Genomic DNA, 27344 nt, shown 5'->3' with positions numbered 1-27344 from the left:
GATGCTAAGTGACTTGCTTTAATTCCTGCTCTTTTCTGAGCCTCTATTTCCTTATCTGCCCATTGAGGGCAGAGGTTTAGGTTGTTGTTGTTGTTGTTGTTTCAGCTGTCATGTGCATGTTTCTAGGACAGAGCAAAAAGTAATGACTGCAAACTTGCCACCATCACTATCTCAAATGTCACTTACCCTGAGTTTGTTTTGTTTTTGGAGCTCGGTGGCCAAGACCTCTGGGGCTGCATCCTGCCTTGGATTCTTGCTCTAAGTGCAAGGTGACCCCTGATTCAGAGATAAATGGGAAGGAGCTTTGTCATGCCATGCTCTCATAACCGGCTCTGCCTTTCTCTCTGTCAGGGGCAGAAGGGAGATAGTGGAGTTATGGGCCCACCAGGCAAGCCTGGGCCTTCTGGTCAACCTGGCCGTCATGGTCCCCCGGGCCCCCCGGGCCCCCCATCTGCAGGTAAGAGCTACACTGTTTCACCTGACCTACAGCGTCACACTCCTGGCCAGCCTCCCAGAGAGAGCACGAGGAGATGCTAGCAGAGGCCTGCCTTGTGTTTTCAGTTAGAAACTGCTTGAGGAACTTAAATACATTTATAATTTCTCCACAGTTGGCCTCATTCAGCTTTTACACAGGAAAGATAAACATTGTTCTGGCTTTGTTTTTTGCATTTTGGAGAACAAATAGAGGAGAGAGAAAAATTACATTGGTGATGTCATTTGTGTGTTAAGTGAAAAATGAAGCACATATTTCATCATCAACACGTTTTTCTAGAAAACCATTTCATGGCTCTAAGCAATTCTCGTAAACAGGGGAGTAAAGACAACATTGCAAATTTACTCTTACCCAGTGTTAGGGAAGAGCCCTCATGGATGTGCATCGATATAGAAAGAAATCAAAGTCGTTTGAGAGGGTATAGGTCCCCCGCTATTTTGTTTACCTTGTTCAACGTGATGAGCTAAGCCCTTGATTTAGTTTGTTCTCTTATCAGCTCAAAGTAAGGCACACTGTCTATATAAACACAGCATCTCTAGGTCGAAGAAGGCTGTTTAAGGGTTGTGCAAGATTCTGTCCTCACTTATACAAAAGAAATCAGAATAATTTTTGTTCCAAATTATTTTATTTTTTTTTACTATATCTTTATTGATTTAAGAGACAGGAAGGAAGGAGGGAGGAAGGGAGGGGTAGGGAGAGAGAGAGAAAGACAGAGAGACAGAGGGACAGAGAGAGAGAGGCAGAGAGTCCAATTTTTTTCTTAAGAAAATGAAGCCAAAATTTCATAGTGCACTTTGCACCTCCCTTCCCCTGTGCTTATGGAAAAATATTTGCAACCACATCCAGAAATGTCATATTTTGTTAGATTTTTTTTAAAGCAAATTAAAGCTGGCTCTGAGACTCCCATCTGCCAGAATGCCAGGAAAATTCAATCTTAAGCATTATTGGGGTCCTCTCCACTTCTCCAACTGCCACGAAAAAGTTGGGCAAAGATCCTGGGGAATTATGGCAGAAAAGCAGCAGGGAAGGTCCTGCCAGCCTTTTATGTGCCCTGTTTACCTCTGAAATGCCTGCTGTCTGAGGCTACGTGGTCCATGGGTGCCTGGTGACTGCCATCTTATGCCATGCTTAGGTATTAGAACATTTCCAAGGTGGGAATCCTGGTCCCTATGGTTCAACTTCCCATTCCCTCTGAGGCTTTATCTTTTCTCCAGGATACTGGTGTGTGGGTGTGTGTGGGGGAGTCCCTGTTCTCTCTAAGCCTGCGGGGTCCCTCTTCTTTCAATTTCTAGCCCCTCTCTCCTCACACTCTTCATTTACCACCACCCCTCTTAGGAGCTTTTGTCTTCTGAGAACAGAAGGCAGAAGTTTTCATATAGTACCAGTAAGTATCTTGTCACACTTACTTCTTTTTGTTAAGGAGCTAGATTTGAGATGCAGCCGAGGCCAGGTGCTCGTGCCCCATAATCTCTTTCCCTGAGCTGACTAGAAGATCTGGATGGAGGTCCTTCTAACACATCTTCCTTCCCCTGCATAACGTTCCCCTCGAGCCCAATGCCTATGAGCTGCCAGGGACCCAGAGTATGACCTGAAGCCTGGGTTTGCCTTTGGACGGCACATGGCCTCTCTGCTGTTGTTGCCCCTCCACTGGTAACTGTTTTCTGTAGATGTGGTTCATCTTCCTTCTAGATGGTAAGTCCTTGAGGCAGGGTCTGTGGCTGAGTCGGCTTCACATCCCCATGGCACCTGGGGGTGGGATGGGTGGGGCTGTCCCCGCAGATGCTCACATTGGTTCTCAGCCTTTCCCACCTGGGTACTGTAGAGCAGGCATGCAGGGTGCTGGCCATCTCTTTGGACTGCTGTCCCCTCCCTGTGCCCTCCTTTGAGTCACGTCCTTTCTGGGAGTCTCCCAGAGTGAGAGGACTGAAGAAAATGGGGCAATAATCCTGCTCTTCGGAAACACTTTTGGGGGGATGGGAAGAGAAGGGGAGGGAGGAGTTTAAAAGAGGCTTTCCCTGTGCCTGGGAACAGTTGGACAGTCACCAAGAGTTGAAACAGGCCCTGAAAGTGATTCCTGAGACTACCTTTGAGAATCATAAAAGTCCCAAGTCCACTCTTGGGGAGAAAAAGTGTCTCCCCAAGATTCTGCACACTACTTCCTAGAGTCCCAGAGCCCCGGCCCCAAATCCATCTTGGGATATCCTCAGGCTAAACTCTCCTGGGCCAGTCCAACCCTCCCTTTACAGATAAGAACTTTGAGCCTCAGAGAGAAGTGACTTCTCCAATGTCTCAGAGCTGACTGGTAGCCATGCCTGACCCAGAATCAGTCTGTGACTCCTGGGTCTGACGCTTTCCCACTCAGCCGTGCAGCCTCTGCAGGGCAGAGTGGGAGCTGGGGGTGATGTGGAGACTATTCTGCAGTTCCTCTGCCTTCTCCCAGTTTCCGCTCTCAGGCCTGCTCCCACCGCAGCAGCCAGTGGAGATGGGAAGTTCCCTAGGCAAATGTGGAGAGCAGGTCCTCTGGCTGCAGGGATGGAGGCCAGGCCAGGCCCACTGGACCAGCTCCGAGAGGCCAAAGTGGGCAAGTTCGGGTTACTGTGTCCTTCAGTGCAGCCTGGCAAGAAACAGGCAGGGAAACAGATGCCCTCTGGCAGCTGGGAGGCGTCAGCATGAAAAATGCAGTGGTGGCAGGAAGCAGGCTCCCTGCCACATCCTGTCATCTTATGGGGAGGCTCCCTCTGGTTCTGGTGCCCAGTGCTGTGGGACTGGATGGTGCTGGGGGAGGTGGAGACGGTGGGAGCTTTATTACCCAAGTTACAGAGAAAGAGGGATTGTAGGGTGGGGGAGGGAATAAAGGCAAAATGCCTTTAGGATGTAATTTGCAATAACCAAATTACAAATTTGGCTGAGTCCTTCCTGCACCCAGACAGGGTATAAGTGAATCAGTGTGGTACCTGGGAATTGCCATCTTCCTGCAAGCGCCAGTATTCTTGGATGTTTGTCTTTTGAACGGCCTAGTGTTAAGTCAAACATGAATTCAAATCTCAGCTCAGCATGCATTAGCTGGATCATGGGACCAATTCCTGAATCTCTTGAGCCCATGGTTCTGGAGGAGTTGTTGGGGTCACTCTCACGTCCTTGGTTACAGAGCATTCCCACCTCGGTTTCCTCAGGTGCTTAATTACTAGAATATTCCTAGGCTATTCCTAGAATATTCTCTGTATCTCTGGGCTCTGCTCCACAAGGCTGGCGCTCCTCCCATATGTCCTTATTCATATTTCTTGTTAGAATGAACAGCCATGACTTGGTATAAGATGGTGGCAAGCCTCCCTTTCCCGCATGCCAACAGCATTCTGCTCCTGGGTACCCTGAGCCTACTCACGAAGGCTCAGGGTGTGGGGTCCTCTCATTGAGGTCTACCCCTCCAGCTGCAGCTGCTTCCCTGGGGTCCTGACCAGACCTTTCCCCAGGGTCATTTTATTTCTTGCCCTTCTGGTACCTGCAAACTGTGCCTCCAGTTGCTGGCTGCCTTGAAGTTTTATAGCCTGAAACCAACGATTCTTTGGTATTCAGACTCCCTCCTATTTTCCCAGGAGGAGGGGTACTTATTTCATTTTTCAGTCTCTGTCTTTTCTTCTCTTTCCTCTCTTCCTGTTAATTGGATGCCTCTTGCTCCAGCACTTTTCTGCCAACTGGAATGTGAGGTCTAGATTTTTCTGTTTATTTCCTAGGACAACTTATAATGGGACCCAAAGGAGAAAGAGGATTTCCTGGGCCTCCAGGAAGATGTCTCTGTGGAACCCCCATGAATGTGAATAACCCTTCTTATGGAGAATCTGTGTATGGGCCCAGCTCCCCGCGAGTCCCTGCGGTAAGGTTTTTCTGGGCGAAATCTGGGGTGTTACCCATCAGGACCTCTCACCTGGTCCTCCTGGGCTTTGTACTAGTAAAACATATTTTTATGTATGTATGTGTTTGTTTAGTAAAACTTACACTGGGCACACACTCATTATAAGAAATGGAAAATAAGGGGAAAGTCAAAAGAAGAAAACCAAGTTATACATTTGGTTGTGAGCCATTTTGGAGTACTGTATTTTCTTTGTCATTTTAAACAAAAAAAATTATAGGAAATTTCAAATAAATTCAAAAGCAAAACAAATAGGGTAATGAACCTCCATGTACCCTTTGCCCAAATTCAATAATTATCAACTCATGGTCAATCTTGTTTCCTCTTTATGCCAACTCACTACTGCTCACCCCCCCTTGGATCATTATGAAGTAAAGACTGGACATCAGTGCATCATAAACACCATTTGAATTGATGCATAAACATCCAACAACAGGGCACTGTTTAAATAAATAACAGCACAACCGCATGGTGGATGGGTGTGCCCAAGCTTTTCGCTAATGTACACAGCACTGTGATGAACATCTTTGTGTGTAAGAATTTTGTTAAGAATCATTTCTAGATGATGAATTACTTGCTTATATGACCTCACCTTCTTATTTAAGTCTTGGACACATTTTATATGTTTAAAAATTTTCCATTATGGTAGATACTTTTACTTCAAATAGAGTTGTTAAGACCTGGATTTAAAAGATATGGGAATCGAGACATTTCCCCCCCCTTCAGGAGGAACGCTAGAATAAACATGCAACCCCGTTCCCACTGTCAGCCAGTCCAAGGACAGTGATTGCGTTCTTCCCCAGCTACTCCCCAGCCCCCTGCAGAAGTGTTTTCTGGAAGCCTCACCAGTGTGTTCTCTGGCAGATTTTTGTGGTCAACAACCAGGAGGAGCTTGAGAGGCTGAACACCAAACATGCTATCGCCTTCCGCAAAGACCAGAGATCTCTGTACTTCAAGGACAGCCTTGGCTGGCTCCCCATCCAGGTACCCAAGGCGGGCGCTCAGGACACACCCCACCCAGGAAAGGCACACACCACTGAAGGTAGGGAAGGCCGACAGCTAGGCTGGTATAGAGCGTTTCACAGTCTGTTTCCATGGAAGGGCTGAGCATATTCCTACTCTCTGTCTCTGAGCAGCTCTCCATGTCCCTGCTCCCCAGATAGAGCCTTTATTTCTGAGCCAAGGTTCTTCCAGACAGTCCCACATCCCTGCACTGCCAGGTCACTGACTTGATCTGATCCACGCATGAGGAAGTGGGGGGCTGCTCCTCAGCAGTGCCCCCCTAGACCCCGAGCCTCTGACCCCAGTGCCAATGGCCTGCCCTGCCTGCAGCTGCCTGGTGTACTGTCCTTGGTAACTGTGGTGTGTTTCTTTGGCCAGCTGACCCCCTTCTATCCCATGGACTACACTGTAGACCACCGCGGCTCCTGTGGGGACGGGGTGCTGCAGCCCGGGGAGGAGTGTGACGACGGGAACAATGACGTGGGTGACGACTGCATCAGTGAGTGGGGCCCAGCAGGAAGCTTGAGTTGCCATCGAGGAGGGAGTCAGGGCAAGCCCACAGTGGTCCTGTGAGGGGGAGGTGGTATCCATGGCCCAGGTTTGAGTAAGGACAGTGAGGTCTCAAGAAGCCAAGGGGCTGCTCTCGGACGCTCAGCTAACATGTGGCAGGCCTGGGCTGGAGCCGGGGTCCCTTTATTCTGTAGTGTGGGACCTGGGTAAGACTGAAGCTGCCTGGAGGTCCATTCAAGAGGGCTCCTGCTTGAGGTGGATCCTTTAGGCCACACTTTTAGCAGACAGAGCCCTAGCAGCAAAGCCCTTCTTAGTGAGTGGGCCCAGCCCAGGCTGGCAAACCTGTCCCGCCTCTGCCCCCTCTCAGGGCTGCACTTCCTGTGTCCTCTCAGGCTGTCACCGGGCGTACTGTGGAGATGGCCACCAGCACAAGGGCGTGGAAGACTGTGATGGCTCTGACTTTGGCCACCTGACGTGCGAGACGTATCTCCCTGGGTAGGAATGGCCTCACGGGCTATTATAATACCCCTCCATCCCCTCCTCCACCCTCCCCTCCTTTCTCTTCTCTCCTTCACAAATAATTTTGAGTGCATCTTATGTTCCTGGAACTTTCTAGACACCGAGGTATTATAACAAATAACACATGGTTCCTGCTCACCGAGGCAGGCAGTGAACCCATACCCACCAGGTGTCCTCCCAGAGCAGCATGCGTCCTGCTGAGGCCGTGTTGGAGCAGACACAGCCACCAGCTCCATCCCGGCCCTGGGGGTCAGCAGTCTCCAAGCTCAGCTGTTGCCCCTACATGAGCAGCTCCATCCCCAGTGGCTGCCATGACCACATTAGTTTTGGGGGGTGTGGGTCTGGGAAGGAAGCCCAGTGGAGGGTGGAGGTATCAGGGCATTTCAAAGACTCTAAGCATCCGTGTAACCTGAATTCTCTGGAACAACCCCCACCCTTGGGCAGGCCTGTGGGTGCAAGTGAGGCCACACCAGTATTAGTGTCTAATTTTGCTGGCTTGTGGCTCCTTCAGGAAAATCCCAGGAACTTAGTATACCCTTCAATGACCCCTCTAGTTATTTCTGAGACTTCAGTGGGGTTTACGTTGCTCAGGATAAGTATCTAGTGTTCTGGCCTCCGAGTCATCTCCCAAGCCAGCTGAGGGCCCGGACCCTGTGAGGCACTGACTCCATGCCCAGAATGTGGCCCCCTGAGCTCCTTTCAAGGTGTGAAGTTGTGCCACATTCCCCTAATCCTCCCAGAACCAGAGTTGTCTAATGCTCTAGGGAAAAATGCTCTGCTCCTTCCTTGGCTCCAGAGCAGGTCACTGGCCCCTCAACACTTCTACGTCTCTTAGGAGTCCAGGCTCTCCAGCCTTTGCTTCCAGCCCTGCTCCTCTTGTAGGCTTGGACCCAGGCCCTTGGCAGAGCTGGGGAACAGACACCAGGCCTGTCTCTCTAGTGCCCCCTAGACACCAGACTCTGCTCTCTTCAAGGGGGTCTTTTCAATGCCCATCCCCCAAACACATGTCAGCAGATCAGACCACGGGGGAGGGGGGCGTGGGGGGGGTGCAAACGACCTGTTGTTACTCTAGGCCTGGCCAGACCTCCACTGAGCCTGTCTGTGTGCACTGCCTCCCCCTTGAGGTAAGGAGGGCTCCTTACAGGCATCTGCCAGAAAGTTGGCAGAAGGGCTGAGCTGGTGGGTGGCTCCATGGTGACAGCTGAGTATAGACAATCACTCATGGAGAAGAGGACAGTGTAGAGTCCAGGGCTCGGCCACTGGCTCACTGTGGTTACTCTCCTAGTCCCTAGAAGCCTCAGGTTGCTTGTGAATTTGGGCAGAATGTACAACGTGCTGTCTCAGGGTTATGACTTGGGCTTACACAATAGACTGCGCTGTCCAGTATGGTAGCCTCTGGGCACATGTGGCTATTTAAGTTTAAATTAATTACAATAAAATAACATTTAAAATCCAGTTCTTCAGTCACACTAACCTTATTTCAAGCACTCAGCAGCCACATAAGGCCCATGACTGCCATATCGGACTGCATGGCAATAGAACATTTGCATCATTGCAGGATGATCTAATGGACAGAGGTGCACGTTTCAGGCCTTGAGAGGGGGAGATTCTCCCAGGGATGCTGTGTTCAGAGCAAGGCTGCCGCCCCCTTCCTCCCAGATCCCTCAGCTCAGCTCAAGGGGAAAAGCCCCAGAGGCCTGGACTCAACTCCCCCAAATCCCTTGCCTCACACGGGAATGAAGACAGTCTCTATAGAATCCTGGGCAGCAGCAGCTGCTGTTGGGTGAGGCTTGACCAAAGTCACCACAGGTGGCCTTTTAGAACATGGCTTTTTCCTGAGAGCTGGCAGGAGCTCTCCTGCCTACTGCCAGTGTCCACCCTGACCTGTGTCTGCCTCTCTCAGGTCATATGGGGACCTGCAGTGCACCCCCTACTGCAACATCGACTCCACACCCTGCCGCTACTTCACCTGAGGACGCCAGGTGGCCTGCATCGCACACACATGCAGCAGCTTCTCCACCCTCGTTACACTGACCTCGCCATCCTGGTCCAGTTTCCACCACCTTCATTCAACAAAAACAAGATCAGACTCTTGCTGCTAAGACGTGCTTTTAACTCAGTCCTACTGGAAGAGTCAGGACCACTGCATCCTGTCTTAATCCAAAGTCCGGGAAGACCTCCCACATGCCCGGCCTGGGGATCGACCCAGAGCTCCCAGTAGGCCAGTAGTGACCTACGGTGCCCGTTGTCTTCCAGAGTGTCACTGACCCAGGCCCCCAGGCCTTGGACTGGCTGAGCACTGTTAGACACACACAGACCTGCGGGCTGTTGTTCTCACCCCATGTGGGGCATCTGGGGCGTCTCGGGTAAGGGGCTCTTCGCCCCTCTGACTTCTGGAAACCCTGGCATCTTACCAGGGCAGCTGGCCGCTGGGTCTCTCCAGGCCTGTGAACCACACAGCAGGGGAGGGGGCCCGCCCTCTTGTGGTGGCTCCCAGCTCTGGACCCGCTGAGGGACCCCTCAACTAGCCACAGCCCAGCATAGCCCCATGTGGACATGGCTCCCCCAACAAGAGATCCAACCATGAAGAAGTACTGAGAAAACCCCCGAACCCACGCTCTGCCCTGGGTAGAGGGTGAGGCTCAGCTGGGGTGCCTGCTGTGCAGATGGTAGCGAGTAGTGGCCTTCCACTTCTTGATGTTTCCCAGGCTCCTTCTTGACCTCGTGGCTCTCTGCAGTTTGACCACCATCTCACAAATGCTCTTCATGTCCATTTCTGGTTTAGGAGATTCTCCAGCAGAGGGTGACCTGAGTCCACGCCCAGGCAGGGCTGAACAGAGCCCCCTCCTGGGTGTTCCATCTGGGACCCCACACTTCTAGGCAGAGACAGTTTCTGTCCTGAGCTCTGACTCCTGGCTGCCTGCTGACTCCTGTGACCCCCTATGTCTCCATAGCGCATAGCTTGGTCCTCATGTCTGTGTGCCCAAGCCCCCCATGTGTCCACAGGACCGTCGTCCTGCGTGGGCTGCCTATCACCACCATCTTTCTTGAGTGGGCCTCAGCTTTGTTTTGGAAAGATGTCTCCCCCATGGCAGACCTCAAATGGGATTTGCCCATTTGTTACAGATGCAGGGACACTCCTGGGCTTTTGTACAAAGCTGTTTCATGTGGCTAAGTCTTGGAGACTCAGCAGGCAGGAGCTCTGGCTGAGCCGGCCACCATGCTAGTGTAGATCGGGTAGGCCCAAGGGCAGTGTTGTCACAGGTGGGCACATGGGTCAGCCTGGTTTCTTCAGCCTCTTCTGCAAGTCCCAGGGTGATATTGCTCCCATATAAAGCCACCACCTTCGTACTGAGATCTCTGGTGCAAAATGAAGAAATAAAGGCAGTTCTTTTCCCCACTGTGGCTCTGTCTTCCCTGTGGGTTTGGAAAGTGTCTAGCATTGCCGGATGGAATGAGGGGTCTGAATTCAAGTCTTCTCTCCAGACTCTGCTGAGGGTTCTAGAGTTTGTAAGCAGTCCTGCTCTCTCAGGGTCAAGGGAGGAAACTGGGGTCCAGTGGTCACAAAGCCCAGTCTTGTTAGCCCAGCCCCACCCCCAGCCTTATGTTAGGATCTTGTTTTAGAGGGATGGAGATCCATTGGGCCTGAGAGGATCCCTGGCCTGGTCTCACACCTTGGAGAGCACTAATCTGTTTAATTATCAGACACGATTTGCTTAACTTCTCTGAGTCTGTTTTCTCATCAGTAGACTGAGAATAACAGTACTTTATTTCAGGGTTGTGTTGAATTTTAGTAATCGTATGGTTAAAATTTCTGACACCTAGAAACTGTTTAGGAAGTGTTGGATTTTATCTGTGTCATTATTTTATTTAGTAGCTTGAGGCGAATCAATCACCTCTTTGGGAACCTGGGGTATTTTTCTTCCCACTTGGAAGCTGGTTTCATGAGTTCACTTTTGTGAGTTTGGAGCCCTTTACTCCTAAGCAGTCAGAAAGAGCAGTGGTTCCCAAACCTTCTTGTAATGGTCCATCCGACGAGCACCACCAGGGATGAACCTGCAGACCACCAAAACGAGGTTTACTGACTTGTACTTGGGAGACTGAACACCAGAGGAGCAATGGGGCACTTCATTCAATCAAGAACAAGATTATGTTAGGATTTGGGGAGGGGTGGAGTGTAAGTTGGATGTAAATGAAGCAGCGTTGGGACAGGCACCAAGCAAAGCAAGCCGTGTATAAAGGGGTCAGCATCAAACCTAGATTGGGAAGTGGACCCAGGTCCTGATTTTTTAAAAACCCAAACTACAAAGTTAAGAAAAACATAGACTGCTGTGCCTGAAAACCCCTCTCAGAAATTCTGAGTCTAGGCTGGAAATTGAAACCATGTCTCTGTGTCAAAGTGACTCAGGCAGCTCAGGTCTTCCAGGCAAGAGTGGAATGTTCCATCCTTACTGATAGGCTTGCAAACTGCAAAGTTTTGACAGCCCAGGATTTTAGTCACAAAATTTCAGGTAGCAGGTAGCAGGAGTAACAAAGGGAGGCTGGGGATGTCATTGGAAAGAAAGCAGCAGTCATCCAAATCTAGGAGTGACTATGACACTTTGGAGCAGCAGCAGGGACCTAGGGAGAAAGATCACTTCCTGTTAACTTGGCAGCTGGCTTTTCAGGGTCAGCTCCAGCAGTCTGATGAACGGCAGGGCGCAGGGCTAACTATACTCTCTCAGTATTCGTCTCAGTGAATTCATTTATTTTTACTCTTTCAGCAGTCACAGAGGCACAAGCTCTGCTCAACTGATCCCTAGGATCCACCAGAGCTGGGATTCTCTCTAGGTCAGTCCAGAAGCTCTGACTATAACCAGGGAAGTGTGGGGATGGGGTTTGGCCCCAGGGCTCTTCTCTACCCACCAGCAAAGCTGTTTGAGTGATAAATTTGTAAGCAAAGGTCTTTGAAGGGAGCTTGGTAACTAGTACTTAGAAACCGGTGCTTAGGAAGATGGTAGATTCTGAGCATCTTGGGACAGACACACCGGTCATCTATCACTCTAATAGGGGCATGGAGGGCACATATGGGTCAACTTGCTTAAGAATCTCCAAACCTCATTATAATGAATGGTCCAACCTATGGCCCAGTGACTGTTTTACTTGAGTTGTCTGTCCCATCCCTCCCCTATAGTGCAGTGTGAACCAATTTAAATTTTCAGCGAAACTCGTATCTTCCATTTGTGAGATAACCATGAGCTCCAGGACCTTGGGAATTCGCTGAGGAGATTGTTACACTTGCGCAATGCACAGTTACCCCTCAGAAGCTCCAGGAGTGTCTCTATTCTCCATCACCTTCACTTGTAGCCGTTCTGAGAGGGTTGCAAATCACACAAGAGTAATGGGTTAGACTCCCCACCACCTCATCCAACCCCCGTGAGAGAGGAAAAGAACTCACAGTGCGTTTATCAGAGGGCTCTCTCTGGGGGTTCACCTGAGTTCTTTTCAGCCCCATACAGTTGATTTTTAGAGTCAGACAAGTCTACAAGAAACAACTTTCCTGAGGAAGAAATTGGCTGTTTCCCTGCCCCCGTACCCCCATCCCACCCCCTTTATAGAAATGAAAAGGGGCCCATGTATCACTGAAATTCTGCTGCAGAAACACTAGTATCTTAAGTGAATTTCATTTGTGGTTATTTGGGCCCCTGTAGTTTCTTCAAGGTCAGTGACGAATTTTCTTGTCTTTGATGTTCCAGCCCATTAACAGGACCACACTCTACTGCATGCCCTGCCCTAGGTGATGCTCAATCAACCCCTAGATGGGAAGCTGAACAGAGTCATTGTGGTCATGGGTCATCACTTGGGACTCATTAAGGGATTTTTGTCCCAAATCAGTAGTTTGCAATTAGGGTTCATTAGAATGACCAGAAGGGCTTGTTAAAACATTACTGGGTCCCACTCTAGAGTTTCTGATTCAGCAGGTCTGGGTGGGGCCTGAGAATTTAATTTCTAACAAGGTCCCAGGGGATGTGATGGACCAGGGACCACATTTTAAGAGCCACTGCTCTAGGGATGTGGCTCATCTGAGAACAATTGCAGAAGACTAAACCCAAAATGCAGGGAGGAAAGGTGGGGACTTTGGGTGGGTGGCTTTTTAATACTCTTCCATTAAACTGGGGAGGGGGGGGACCTATGTCCTTCTTGAATCTAGGTGGGCTTTTCATTGCTTTGGCTTATAGAATACTGTGGAGGTGATACTGTGTGACTTCATAGGCTAGGTCATAAAAGGCCATACAGCTTCTCAGAACACTCATTCTAGGGGAAGATAGCCGTCATGCCAACTATCCTGAGACTGCCCTCCTAGACAGCCAGCCCCTTTGGTTGATGGTCCCAAGTGAGCCTGCTTCCAGACATCCCCACCATGGTGCCAGATGTGAGTGAAGCCAGCCTGGACTCTCCTGTCCTGCCCATCTGCCAACTGAGTACCACTGAGTGACCTCAGTTTAAGCCAGAGAGCAAAATTGCCCAGCCAAGTTCTGTCCTAATTACTAACCAACAGATTCCGTGAGATAAAATAGTAGTTGTTTTAAGCCACTAAGTTTTGGGGTAGTTTGTTACTTAGCAATAGAAAACCAGAATATTGTTCTAGGTTAGAAAGGGGAGGAGGGAACTACATGCAATGGGTAAAGAGGGACGTGCCAAGCCTAGAGAAGCCTCTGGCTTGGGTTTGGTGCCCTCTGCAGGAGCCATGAATTGAAATGTCTTAACTCCCATTGGGACTTTTATCTGGCAAGAAAAACCAGAGCTAGGAGGGGCCTCCTTAGTGATTATATGGACCAGGGTTCTCAACCACAGTGGAGACATGGAGTATGTGGAGGTAGTAGATTGATTGCAATAATTTCCCTAATTTTCATACCTCCCTGTATCCATATCTTCCCAGTGTACTCTGCAACTCCTCCTATCAACTGGTGGAGTGTATTTCCCTGCCCCTTGATTCTGAACTTGGCCCTATGACTTGCTTTGGCCAATGACATGTTAGCAATTGTGACAGAGGCAGTTGTTTCCTCTCACTTTAGCACCTCTGCCTTTGCCATGACAATATGCCCAGGCTGGGTTGCTATAGGATAAGGCACATGGAGCTAATCTGCCTGAGTTACCCCAGTTGTGCAGGCCAAGGCCATCATGTCAACTGCCCAGGGAGGGGCCCAGTCAAGACCAGAACTGTCCAGCCATGCCCAGTCTAAGGCGCCAATCCAGACTTGTGAGCAAAATAAAGGCGAATTATTCTAAGCTACTGAGTTCTGGGATGGTTTGTTACATGTCAGTATAGTGGCAACAGTTAACTGAGCATCAGACTCTTAGGTGATGAATGTATACCACCACTTCCCCACTGAGACCCGGCTCAAGTATAACCGCTGTTTCCACCTGAGGAGACTGGAGCCATTTACAGAATAAGCAGCAGAGGATTCCTGGCCTAGACCTCTTGATGTGTAATTGTATTCAATCCAAATTTATTGAGGCCCCACTAGGTGAAAGACAGCACAGAATTAAAAAGGAATACAGTCATGACCCACCGGTCTGCAGTCTATTGGGAGCCAAGACCACCAGACAGACATGGGCACGGCTGATCAGTGTGGAATGGAGGCAGGAGGCAGGTCCCTTACAGCCACTGAGTGTCAGTTCCAGGTGAAGGGACCTGGTGAGCTAAAACCACCAGGATGCATCTAGGGACTGTTTCACCCCTGCATGCTTCTGGATCCAAAGCTAAGCCCGCCTTTCCAGACCAGTGTCATGGCCTCAGATACCATGTGACTTACTGCACTCATCCTTTAGCTTTGACCTTACAGACCTTTTAAAATAGGTGTGCGTCCTAATAAGCATAACACCAAACTGAGGAATCAATTTAGATAATCAGGGCTAAGCACAAAGAATTCTTAAAAGAACCACCCCACATTTTTCATGATTTCTAGTAAGAAAATAAAATTCACCAAGACAGGAAGCATATTGCTGACCTTCATTTTTACTTAAATATAGTGATCTTTTAAGAGAATAAACAAAAAAACTTTACACAGCAAATATTTTACATAAATGTAAACATGCACGTCTACTTCATAATTAAGCAAAATAAACTTTTAAGCACAAAATTTTAAAAATCATTAAAGAATGAGACAATGAACCCAAGACAGAAATAACAGGAGCAACAAAAACATTTCATAAAGCTTCAATTGGTCTTGTCTTCGAACCTACTGGTTAAGGCCTGAGTTTCAGAAATCCTACCTTCCTTGCCAAATGGAAACGTCCAGTTTGGCTGACTTAATATATACCCACATAACATAGTATTACTCTTTCAGAATAATGTAATAAATACATCACACACACACACACACATACCCCACTTAACCAGCCTCTCAAATAGGGAAGTAAGGATTTTGGAATTTTCAAGTTTTCCCACTACTGAAGCACATACATATAATACCACACATAAAAAGAATGATCCTGCTACAGAAATAAAATGGTTAATGAGTGGCATCGTTACAAATCTCTAGTTTCTTTGTATTAAGTTTTTCCAAATCATGTCTTTACTGTGGCTTGCCATGGTTCCTCAGATAATTCGGACTTAAGTCTTTACTACTCGCCTAATGACCCACAGTATGGTAGACATAGAACAAAGGAAAGGTCATTTTAACAATTCAGTTAGAAACTTCAAAGTTATGAATATCAGCATGGATACCTTTCAGCTGTCTCCAAATGCCTGGAATGTTTTCTCTATGTCTACCCTCTCTACTCTACTGGCTGGTTCTCTCCGCCTCTTCCCCACCAGCTATAAGCATGTGAATGTATATTCCTGTGGACATCCCAGAGGATGGAGGTGAGAATAACGGTCCCTGCTTTTAAGTTCATACTAACCAGAACTCAAACAAGGAGGAGGTCAGTATGGACAAACAGCACTCCAGTCAGTTGAAAAGAGGAAGGGGCGGTGAAGATGGCACCTGCAGGAGATGGCACCCAAGGAGTGAGGTCTGGGGAAGAGGAGAGACTGAGAAGGCACAGAGGCAGGAAGAACATGGCCAGTCTGGCTGGCATGAGGGTACTCGTGAGAAGCAGTCTTAAGGCCAAATTCTTGGTTTCCAAAAAGGAAAGATTCCTTATTGCAGTGGGTAAAGCTGGAGGGTGGGGGAGGGAACCACCAAAGGCTTTGTGCAGAGCGCCAAACTGGAGCCAAGCTAAAGGGCGACGGTGCATGTTGGGAGGATGGATAACAGGAGAGTCGAAAGCTCAGGGAGCTTGACTCGCCAAACCCAGTTCCACATGCAAACACTTCCTATAGAAATAAACATCTTTACCCGGCATGCCAAAACCACAGTTCTGTCAATGTGAAGACTATGGGAGGAGAAAAAAAAAAGGCTTCAATAAATATTTTTAGTTCAAGTTCCTGAAACCTGCCCCAGCTTGAGCAAGTTAAGAGCAGTGAAACATTCCCACATCCAGTAACAATTCATGTCTCCTAATCATGACCTTTACCCTCCCTGAGCTGTCATTACTAAGGAAATAAAAAGCAATTGTCAATTCATTATACATAAATTCCTATATGCCATTAAATCCACTGACACCTTCTGGTGGGCTGCGCATCCACCACAGGTACGAGTGTGTACCTATTACCTACACGTGGTAGTGGTGTGAGCGTGCTGGTGGACAGTGGCTGCGCTCCACATCTCTAGCTCACCTGGGTCACTATGCAGTTAAAACAGGTCACACTATAAGGCTCACCTCTAACCAAAGCCACCACTTTGGATCCTCTAATTCCCTTCTAGGTCCAGATTGAGCCCCTCCACTAGTTGGGGAAAGAGAGGCCATCTGAGTGGAGGCACCACAGGAAGGAAAATCATACTTAATGTGACTGATACCCGCTAAACCAAAGTAGGTGGAAATTTGTCAGGACATATTCATTCAAATTATAGAAATGGGACACTCCAAACTAATTATGGGAAAATTTATCATACACTCACTCAGTATGAAACATTTACTAGTGACCAATTTCCTGCAACAATGGATTCATTTGGAAACTGCACACTGCAGAAGGCAACCTTGTGACTTTCTTCCACCTGTATATAAAAACTACAAATCAGTCTAGGAGTCAGGCACAAACAGTGGTACAGAAGCACGAACAGAAACACCTTATCAAAGAATGTGCTTATTTCATACTGCAGAACTCCTGTTTAGGTTCTGGGTTCTGAAAATCCGCTGCTGGTTCGCCTGTTTAGAAAGGTTGCTTCACAACACCTCTCTTCCACTCCTGCCTTCCCCACTAAAATCCACTGAATGAAGAACACTTACTATGGATCTACATGGAACTAAAAGCCCTGACTTAACTGGTTCATGTGTGTCAGCATAGTGGCTGCCGATTTAATCTGCTAGCCCAGCCTCCTGTATTTAGGGACTGTCTGGATCTGAATTTGAGCTAGAAGTACCCAATACTTGTGTCTTTTCAAATCCAATAAAAGTTCCTATGTATATCTGTCTCATGTATAAGAATCTCTGGTTCCAATAAGTGAGGCTCAAGGGAGGGAGCAGTGGGGAAAGCCGGGACTGGGGGCAGGAGGCTAAGCCAGCTGTGTGCTTCCCTTTCCTTACTTGTAAATGAGGGAGTTAAACTGCTAGGGCTCCAGGGTCCCGCCCAGCTGACACTTGAGAACTCCCCTTGAAGTCCATTTCTACACAGGCTTGTCTGGCTGGGTCAGACAAAACTTCCTTACCACTTTTCCCCACAATTTCAAGTGGTTTTAACTACTATTATGTGGCAGTTTGAGATTTCCCCTTCTCTCCTACCCCTCAAAGACTGTTTCTCATTTCACTAGTGCAGACCACTTGGCCAAACTGGTGGCTGCTGGGGTTTAAAACAGAATCACTAGCCTGGTGAAGATATGGCCTTTGAGTAACCTAGACCAGGGTACATTTGCCCATTTTCCATTAACAATGTTAACCAAATAGAAATATGATTCTGTTAGTTCTTCTACAGACCTACTTAAACCTTGAAACATGAGATTGTTCAAAAATTACACGAGAAAATCACCCATCACCATTAAGTTAAAGACTTGAATATCTGGGAGCTGCAGAGCCTCAAATTACTACTACAGTCACCGATCCACAACATTTTCCTCTTGCCAATGGATTCCACGCAAAGTGGCCTGGTCTTGCAGCATATCTGTGCACCAAAAAGTTGATGTGAAAAGATCCAGCTCTAGTCATCACTGTCACTCCCAGATTCACTCAACTGTAAGTCATTTCCTATAAAAAGATAACAGAATCAAACCAAAAGTACACAATTTAAAAATGACTTTCCCACAATTCTTTGGTTGACTGCCTTGGCTATCACACTAAAGCAAAACCAAGCCAATTCAATTCAGTAGGAAAAAAAATTGATTTGGTTCAGTGACAAAACCGGTGCAGTCGACATTTCGAAAGAAATGCTATTTTTTGGTATCTGCAAAATAATGCTGCTTACTGAGACAGAACAGGGGAGGAGTAGGCTAGACAGCTTTTAAACATGTTAATAAAAAATACAGGGGTGGGCAAAAGTAGGTTTACAGTAGTGAGTATGTGAAACAGAGTTTATTCTTGTGTTGTTATTTATTGTATTTTCCATATAAACAACTGCAACCTATTTTTGCCCACCTCTATATTTCTAAATAACTGATTCACTATCTGGAATTTTTCACATTAAGCTGCTTAACTGATTCACTATCTGGAATTTTTCACATTAAGCTGCTTTGTAAGAGCTAAACTAACACCAAGTTAGGCTTCCCACTCAGGAAGCTGAGTAATTTTTATACCTATAACATGCTGATCCAATATCCTCTCTGGTACACCTCTGTCCAGGGTATTCACGTCACTTACACTTGAAACTTGAACTAATGAGCGCTGTCAAGCCTCACATTTGGGTTTGGTGTGCAGGATTTAGGTTTTAGGAGTGAAGGATATAAGTACTCAACATTCCATCTAATGTGATATAAGAATAGCAGGCCCCCAGTTGATACCACTGTGTTGAAACTACTGTGTTTCTGGATTGCTACTCTCCAAGCCAGCTCTTCTCAAAGTTTGTTTTGAGGATTCTGGGGTCCCTGAGACTCTCCAGGAGGGTCCAACTCTGAGGTCCTTCCTTTTCTAACTATATACCTGTGAGGCCAGATTTTCTTCATATACTTCAACCTACACAACTAATGGAACAGACTGAATGCAGAAGCACATGTAAGAGTCCATCTTTCTACTAAACCACACAGTAAAGATTTGCAAAATTTTAAAGTAATGTTACCTTTATTAAATATTTTTTATTTAGAAAACTTATTTTTCACAAAAATTGTGAGGTTGGGAATTATCTTTGCTTGGTCCACAGTAGTAGGGTTCACTAGGTTAGCTTCCCCACTATTGCCTCCAGACTTTCCAACCTCCTGAAAGGAAGTTGTACCAGGGGAGAGCATTTATTAGGATTCTGGACAGAACCTAGAGTACTCTCCCTGCCTCCAAAACAAAGAGATTTGTTTTCTCCTGTGCTTTACTTTAGTAGCAACTCCACTGAAAGCTGCCCAGACATTACAATGCCCTTTCCTTTCCTGTTGCCAAAGGCTAGTTGGTCTCCAAATATACCCAATAGCACAGGTTCCACCAGAGTCTAGAGGCACTGGGTCCTTGGGACTATATAAAGACCTGGCTGGGGGGCACACTATGTCACAGACAGTACCCCTAAAGCGTGGTATATACAAAAATAAAGAGCCTAGCCATTTATGTTTCAGTATTTTCCAGAATTCACAAAACCTAATTTGTGCCAGTGAGGAAAAGGAAAGAGAAAAACAGATTTTTAAGTTTTGTGTTTCTTTTTTTACAGTTTGATCATTTATTCTTCTCTGTTCCAAATTATCTTTGTCAGGATCCTTTCTTAAGCCTTAAATATCCTCAGGTTTATAGATTCTTACCAAAGATAAAGAGAAGCTATATCTCTAGCCTGACAGGCCACCCTCCCGGCCAGAAAAGGGAAAGCACACTTACTGAGGGTGTTCATGAGCTGGTTGCTTCCTTGTGGCCGGCTGATTCCATTGGCCATGGCTGGCCTGCTGTTGTAGGGCTGCTGGTGAGAAGGCTGTGGAGGAGATGCAGGGCCGTTGTCCTCGCCTCCGCTGCTGGAGCTGTCGTCATCGCTTCCTGAGGAGCTCTCAGAGTCTGAGGAGCTGCTCCCACTGCTGCTGCTCATCTGTTCAATAATGTCAACTTCAGCCCTCAGCTCTGGAATAAAATGGCACGACAGGGGTCAGCACAGCAACCACTCTCAAGGCAGCACACTGAACCTTCTGTAAATAGTAAATTGGTAAAACCAACAGCAACAAGGAATAACTTAAAATGAACTCCTACTTCTCAATTCCTTAAAAATGTACAAACAAAATGACCAAAACCAACAAACAAAAACCCTAACCTGTCTCCAGAGAGACAATGGAAACACTAAGTTCACCCCAAATAACCAAAGGCAAACTGATTCAGGATGATCACTGACTGTTCTAAGAAGTGAATTAAGCCTATTTTGTCTTTATCTACTAAGAAAAAAATGGTTAATTCTAGAATTAAACACCAAATAAGAGTAATAATATACTAAGGGACTGAAAAATATCTGACGAGGAATTAGAAGGCCTGAGTGCTTGTTTTAGATCTACCTCTAACCAGCAGAGAGACCCAAGTGGAAGTCTAAGAATTTTCCAAGACACACTGGAAAAATGAAGGGCCAGAGCAGACAGCGTCTGGAGTGCTTTCCAGTTTTCACATCCCACGAATACATGGAAGCTTGCAGGAGGAACCACGGTGGCTGAAGATACATGGTGGACAAGTCCTCCTCTGCCCACTTTACGTATGTGACTGGCAGCCCAGCCTGTCAGGTAATGCATTGTTTACAGATGTAAAGCAGGGAAGGGAAAACATGTTTTACTCAAGCATTTTAATGTTGCTGAGTACATCAGGGATACATAATAGATTTTCCGGTCCAAACACACAAGGTGACCTTATACGGCTGTGGTTCCTTTAATTATAACTGGGAACAACTAGCCACTCATGGTGTAACTCCTGTTCAGCTCAAGTGAAAGCTTCCATATGTGACATTCCAATATTCACGAGGGAAAAAGTCAAGTCGCTTAACAACTGCGCACTGTGCGAAGATGACTTTGTTTGCTAAAGACAGCACTTCTGTAAGATGGACAAGGCAAACTTCCAAAGGGCAACTCTTTCTTTCCCTGTTTACTAGTTATTGATTTAATTTGGTTTCATAAAATTTTACAAATATGAAATACGACACTTACCCTAAGAGTCTGGACAACTAAAAGCATCCATGGCATAGAAGCGAAAGCAAGCAAGCTGCTTTCTCAGGTATGCAGAGAGAGAGCCTGACCAGACTTCTAAGTCTTTTTAGGCCACTGTTCATTTCCACTGGTCCTCATGGCACTTTCATATTCATAAACTTTGCATTGGTACAAATGTCCCTCTAAACTAGATACTATATTAACATTGGCACACTTCGTTTCACCTTCAGCACCTTGGTATTTTCTTTTTCCAAAGCCTTGCAGGTATGCCGTAGGGACCTTTAGATGGCGGTCATGCTTGTTTAAATACTGGGCCCCCTGCAGAATGCTGCAAAGATAGCCACAACTTAAGTCACTATGCCTGGACACCTCCCTCCCATCAAATGAGAAAAGTGGGAAAGCCCTCACCCTCATCACTGTGGAATGAACTCTGCAGAAAACTTTCAATGGCAGAGAATGCCCATGCCATCATGTCAATATGGCAGCCTTGTGCTCTCAACAAAAACATCAACACCATATCACCCCAAGTTGCTTACTGCCTCCAGAAAATGTGCTCTACCTCTTTTGATGTCATCCAGCTGAGGTTCAGGTGAAGGGTTATCTTTTAAGGGAGAAGTTTTGGGTCCAACTGGAGGCTTCGTTGGAGCTCTGAATGGCATAGGTGGTGGAGGGGGTGGGGGCTGTGATGGCTGTGGGGGACGAGTGGGCTGCTGTTCCATTCGGGCTTGGATTTTACTGCTCCCCTCAGCCCTGAAATGAGATACAGACATTACACCATAGGGACAAAGCCAGTGGTTCTCGCATTTGTCTCTGCAGAACTCCATGTTTTTTAGACTGCTGCAAAATATTGATATTTATAATTTTTATCACACGAACTAATCATTCAACAACCATCTATTATATTCCAGTACTGCACTATGCACCAGAGATACAGATTTGAATACAATATACTCACTGCCCTCAAGCTCACATTTTATAGCAAGAAGCAGATAAAATAGATGTGTAGAATACAATGTGATTGTAAGAACCCATTTTACTAATAGAAAATATGACTATTTGACTTATAAACAATATAAAGTGATCATCACAAGTGTATGAATTACTAAATAAAACTAGCTCTTGAAATATTTGTACATTTTTCCTGTATCTATGTACTGCTTGCTCATTCTGTCACATACCAACCAGCTCTTGCTGGCAGACAAAGTGGTCCAACCCAAACTGAAAATTCTATCCATTAACAATTTCTTTTGTAAGAGACTAGCCTAGCACTTTTCAAACTTTAGTGTGCACACAACCATCTGGGGATCTCACAGAAATGCAGACTTTTACTTATTAGGTCCTGAAATTCTGCACTTTCAACAAGAACCCAAGTGATAAATGCTGCTAGTCCCCAGAAGACAGTGAGTAGTGAGAGAAATATTCACAGCCATCAGCTACTGGAGGAGTAACAGCAACATCTGGTTCGTGGAGGCAAATACAAATACACTAAGCGTAAGGAAAGGAACAGGGCTCTGCAGCACACTGGCACCGGACTCAGGTAAGTCACAATCTCACTCATCCTCAGTCTCCTCTTCTGTGGGTACGTGTTTTATAAGGATAACAATCTTTCTAAGAGTTATTTATACATGAGAAAAGATAATGCCATAAAGCAACTAGCACACTTCCTGGCATATAACCCCTTAATAAATGGCAGCTTCTTTTTACTTTTTGTGAAATGAGTGAAGAAAATGGCTTGAGGAAGCAGACAGAAAATATCAGGCTGTAATGCTCTCTTTAAAAATTGCCATATTACAATAATTGCTATATCACACTGTAATAATACAACCACTGGGTTACTTCTATTTATAGAATGAGTTTTGATTTGAAAATAGGCAAAGCTTTATTTTGGTACTATAATGACATCAAAATGGATCTAATAAAAAATTAATGTTTTCACTTTAATAAAGAATACATATTATTCAATTATTCTTTCATACTAACAAGTCTATGAATTTAAATCTTATCCCTTAAGTGGTACTGTTTCAAAAACCATGAGATTAGTAAAATCAATTTACTTATAAAGTATACCCCTTTCCCCAATGGCTTTCGCTTTTCGGATCTTAAAAGCATTATTTCTTTCTACTACATTTGACGAAAAGATATTTTATGGATCTGTCTGAAAAGACATAGATGGAGTCACTGAGATTACTGATAAGATACTGAGTACTCACTCACAATCTTATAAAATAATCAAATAGATAGAATACAAATGCAAACTCACATCACTCTATACCTGGTTATTCACATACCTTGTTTTCTTGACCTGAATGCTGCTACTGAGTTTTTCCAGCACATATTCACCAGTGTCATGATTAATAATAAGCACACAGTCCTTCTGATAAGGCCGTTTGTTGCCCTTGAACACAGTCATTGGTGGTGTGGATCCCTATATGGCACAAAAAGTACAAGAGGATCAACACTGAACACACTAGTTATGAATATCAAAACAGAATTTACATGTGACTCTACCTCATCAAATCTTTTATCAGAGACTCAAAAAGAACTCCTCCTGGTTTCCCAGGCAAAAATAAAGGGAAGGAATAATATAGCAAGAATCTGTGACTGTACAACTGGTTCTAATTAATCAAGAAAGATAATATAAAATTTTAAATTACTGTACATTGCTCCAGGGATTCGGAAAATGTTACAAATAATGGTAAAATGAACTGAGAAAAATAAACTAACCATTACTTGTATTACACTGAGTAGAGCTTTCATTATGAGAAGTAAAGCTAGTGAGAGATTTCTAATACTTCCTCACAACTGGAGAGTTCAGGGCTTCCTCCTCATGCCAAGTAACCAACAGAGCATCTCCAAGGGTAGCTCATTCATTATTCTGGTTAGCTCAGAGTAAGTACATCAGGCCACTCACCTGCCTAGGCCCTTTGATCACTACCCCATTGTTCTGAGGTCAAATAATTAAATCTTTAAACCAACTATCTAGCCCTTCAGCCTCACCAGCACCACTCACCCCTGGGCTATGTGGGCTCCAGAGCAGAAGGTGGCTGGCATTCCCTGAGATCCTCAGTCTCTGGGGCTTTAACAAGGCTTCTGCTTGTACACCTGCTCCTCCTCTTTCAATTACTCAACCTTCAAATCTTCTCAAAGCTCACTTCCTTATGGAAGTCTTCCCTGATTTTCTAAACTAAGCATTACATTTTCTTATATTTAAATTCCATACCATAAACGCCACAAGGGCAAGAAATGTGCTTGTTTTATTCAAGACTATTCTTGGTGTCTAGTAATGGACCAGTACACAGAAGGTACTCAATATTTGCTAAATATAGGACTTAATCCTTTGTATAGAATCAAAAACTGTTTGGCTCCTCACTCATACAATAACAACTTAAGAGTAGGAAGGGACCTTAGAGACCATTTATCTAACCCCTTTATTTTACATTTGGGAAAGTAAGGTCAAAAGGGAGATGATTTAACTTGCCAAAGGTAACAAGTAATGAAATAGCAGTCTAAATTGGCAAACAGGTAATTTTTCAAAAACAGTTTCCCAGGTCTCCTTGTCCAGAGCCTTTTGATTCTATCACTGGTTAGCAAGAACTGTGTTCCAAGTCAGGGCTGTGGCATGCAATGACACATGTTCACTAAGAGTATTTTGTCTGCCCTAGCCAGGTTGGCTCAGTAGTTAAGAGCATCGGCCCTCGGACTGAAGGGTCCCTCGGTTGCAGGCTTGATTCTGGCCCCGGTCAGGGCACGTGCGGGAGGCAGCCAATCTATGTATCTCTCTCACACCAATGTTTCTTTCTCTCTCTCTCTCCCCCCTTCCACTCTCTCTGAAAAAGCAATGGAAAAAATATCCTAGGGTAAGGGCTTAAAAAAAAGAGTATTTTGTTTAACCCTTGGGACTTTGTGACCAGAGTGCTGCCTTGGGCAAGACTTTACAAAAGCTTCTCTCTGCAAAGGGTTCTCCATGCAGCTTTTAACTGGGTTCCTTGTCATTCAATTAGCTCAATGCTCATAACCTCTGGTTCTTACCTGAAACTGTCAGCCTCACTTCATCCCTTGTCAGATTACATGAAAGACATAAGTCCTGCTTCTGCCCACCTTAACTCCCACACTCCTAAACTGTTGTTGCTATATATCAACATGGAACCTATGGCTTTTCTCTGTGGAGTTGCTTGAGGAAAAGCTATGCATGTCTAAAAGAGGGGCTAGATGTCCAGGTAGGGTCATTTTTAATCAAGCACCTGGGAAGTGTGCATTCTACTCCACCCCATCCACACCCCAAATTCCTTTTTTCCTTATGCTGGCAATTAAGACATTTTTAAACAGTAGGTAAAGACATTTTTAAACAGTAGGTAATTCAAATTGTAATATAAAATATGAGATTCTACATTTAAAACAACAATGGAATAAACTTACAGGAATATGTGGCAGCGTAATTGTGACTTCATCTCCTTTGCCAACCTGAAGCTCTCCTTCACAGGAGGTATCTATAGATGCTGGCTTAAAATCATCTAAAGGGAAAGGAAAAAAAGCATTTATTCACCAGGTTACTCACACTAAGGGGTTTCTAGGCATTCTGATTTAAGAATTATTATTCAAATGAACAGAAAATACAAATAATTTACAATATTAAAAAAAAAATTTCATTGTGGAAAATTTCACATATACAAAAGCAAAGAGAACAATACAATAAACCCTGTGTACCATTATCCAGCCTCAATAATTACCAACTCAGGACAATCTTGTTTCATCTATACCTCTACATATTTTTCCTCCCAACCCAACTGGGTTATTTAAAAAAAAAAAAAAAAGCTAGAATTTATATACCATTTTATTAAGCAAAGATATTCCTTTCTCCCCAAGCACAGATGAAAATTAATGCTTACTATCCATTATAAAGTGTTTTCTTAGGGTTGTTGTGAGGATCAAAAGCAAGAACATATTAATAAGATTCTGTGATTGTAAAACCCTACATGAAATACAAAAGGCTACAGTATCACATAAGCTGATTTCATTTTGCATAGATAGGAACTGTCAAAATTATGATTTGCCACACTAAAGTTCCATAGCTTTAACATAAGTAGGCCTGTAGACATTCGGAGTAGACAGTTGAACTTGCTCTCTAAAGGTTAATCCTGCCCGTGTTTCTGAATTGCAATCAAAAGTACAACATGAATAACCACCTTATTCCATTCTAACACACACCTGCCTCAAACTGCAGGCCTGGTGCTTATGTGAAGGGTCTCATTTAAATTCCACATTGCCCTTCACTCAACTAAAACATCAATTTAGTGAACTGCTCAAGAAATGATGGTCTCCTCACATTTCCAACATCTTCCCTCTGAAAGAGCTGATCTGCTGTCAGTAGTTAACATAGTAATGGCAAAGCAAGTGACCACACAAAAATGGAACTTCATCATCTAACACACCCTTTTCCAATGCGTTGAGTCACAACTATTAGCTCCTTTGACAAAAACAAGTCTTAATCAGTATTAGCATTACCAAGACAGGAAACCAGGAGCTTGTGAATCAGAGGGATGCACAGTCAGCCAATTACTACAAGCCAAATCTTTACCCAGGGCATAGGAAAGAGTGGGAGTGCCCTCCCTCAACAGAGTCTGTAATCATGTAGAAAAGGATGGTCCAGCATGACGACTACTTCGACATTCTTCAAGCCTGCTCTCTTCTGCTTCCAAGCACAGACCAAGTTTTAACTTATTCCAGGCTCACACATTCTAATTTTATTCTTCACCTACAAGAGGCCTGGTCCTGAGTTAAAGTCAGAGCAGTATACGTGACCGCAAAAGACATCAGAGTCAAAGGACGTGCGGAAAGCTGGAGGAGGAAAACTCTGAGAGGGCCCAGAGAGGATGCAGATTCTTTGGCTGCAAGAGGAATGAAGTGCGGTGTCTCAGGGCGCCCAGAGCAAAGACGTTCGAGGAGAGAAAGCAGAGGAAAACGGGGGGAAAGAATGAAATAGGAGGGAGTGGGTGAGGCTCATGAGCAAACAGGAAGAGCCCTTTAAAGGTGGAGAACCCTGGTGGGGTAATTATAATTAGAAAGGGGGGGTGGATTTGAGGAAGAACCGGAGTCTGACGTGGGGTCACAGTCGGTAATGGGGGGGGGGTAGGCTTGGCATAAAGGGCTGGCTGGGGCGATGAAGACAGAAAGGGGCCAATGCACTTCGGAAGAAGCGTTTGGGGCTAAGAGTAAAATAGTTGAGCGACGAAGGGTTTGGTTTGGGAAGAGTGTGTGTGTGGGGGGGGGGGTCGAGGTCTTGCCCTGGGGAATCTGCGGCAAAAGAAGGGAGCTGGCGTAGGCAGGGGGCTCCCCGTGTTTTGGACGGCCGAGGTTGGCAAGAGCCGGCCGGAGCGGCCGAAAGGAACGGCGGGGAGGGCTGACTTACAGCGAATGGTGTGGAAGGAGGCTCGCGGTCGCTTTTCGAAGCTCTCCCCGAGCCGCAGGCAGTGTTCCTCGCGGTCCAGCAGCGGGTTCGCGGTCCCGTTCATGGCCCCGCACGGGCCTCGCGCCCGGACCGGCGCTCTTCCGGCGCGGCCACGGTACGAGCTTCCGGCGCCGGCGTCCGGGAGAGCGGTGCTCC

General features: G+C 45.9%; 2 protein-coding genes across 3 annotated transcripts in view; one reads left to right on the top strand and one right to left on the bottom strand.

The window, feature by feature from the left end:
* Window positions 1–9833, top strand: part of COLQ (collagen like tail subunit of asymmetric acetylcholinesterase) — a 240151-nt gene extending 230318 nt beyond the window's left edge. For both annotated transcript variants that reach the window (XM_081159835.1, XM_081159836.1), the window contains exons 12-17: window positions 352–457; window positions 4225–4364; window positions 5265–5384; window positions 5781–5901; window positions 6305–6407; window positions 8335–9833. In XM_081159835.1, coding sequence (XP_081015961.1) covers window positions 352–457; window positions 4225–4364; window positions 5265–5384; window positions 5781–5901; window positions 6305–6407; window positions 8335–8404 — 660 coding nt within the window. In that variant the 3' untranslated portion in view covers window positions 8405–9833. The remainder of the gene's footprint in view (window positions 1–351; window positions 458–4224; window positions 4365–5264; window positions 5385–5780; window positions 5902–6304; window positions 6408–8334) is intronic.
* Window positions 9834–14412: 4579 nt separating this feature from the next.
* On the bottom strand, window positions 14413–27340 carry EAF1 (ELL associated factor 1). The gene is made up of 6 exons (XM_081160103.1): window positions 27150–27340; window positions 25160–25254; window positions 23032–23168; window positions 21303–21493; window positions 19452–19685; window positions 14413–17696 (listed from the first exon to the last, which is right to left on the bottom strand). The coding sequence occupies exons 1-6, from the start codon at window positions 27250–27252 to the stop codon at window positions 17650–17652; spliced, it is 807 nt and encodes a 268-aa protein (XP_081016229.1). The 5' UTR covers window positions 27253–27340; the 3' UTR covers window positions 14413–17649.
* Window positions 27341–27344: the final 4 nt, after the last annotated feature.

The sequence above is a fragment of the Miniopterus schreibersii genome, assembly GCF_964146895.1.
Source record: "Miniopterus schreibersii genome assembly, chromosome: 15".
Lineage (NCBI taxonomy): Eukaryota > Metazoa > Chordata > Mammalia > Chiroptera > Miniopteridae > Miniopterus > Miniopterus schreibersii.
The sequence above is the reverse complement of the archived record's forward strand: the minus strand, read 5'-3'. Positions and strand labels throughout refer to the sequence as shown.

Excerpts from the sequence above, each read along its gene's own strand:
- EAF1 (XM_081160103.1), bottom strand. The coding sequence starts at position 27,252 with ATGAACGGGACCGCGAACCCGCTGCTGGACCGCGAGGAACACTGCCTG. Across the intron at positions 25,255-27,149 it reads CTCCTTCCACACCATTCGCT|ATGATTTTAAGCCAGCATCT; the intron begins GTAAGTCAGCCC and ends CTTTCCCTTTAG. Across the intron at positions 23,169-25,159 it reads TTACGCTGCCACATATTCCT|GGATCCACACCACCAATGAC; the intron begins GTAAGTTTATTC and ends TGTGCCATATAG.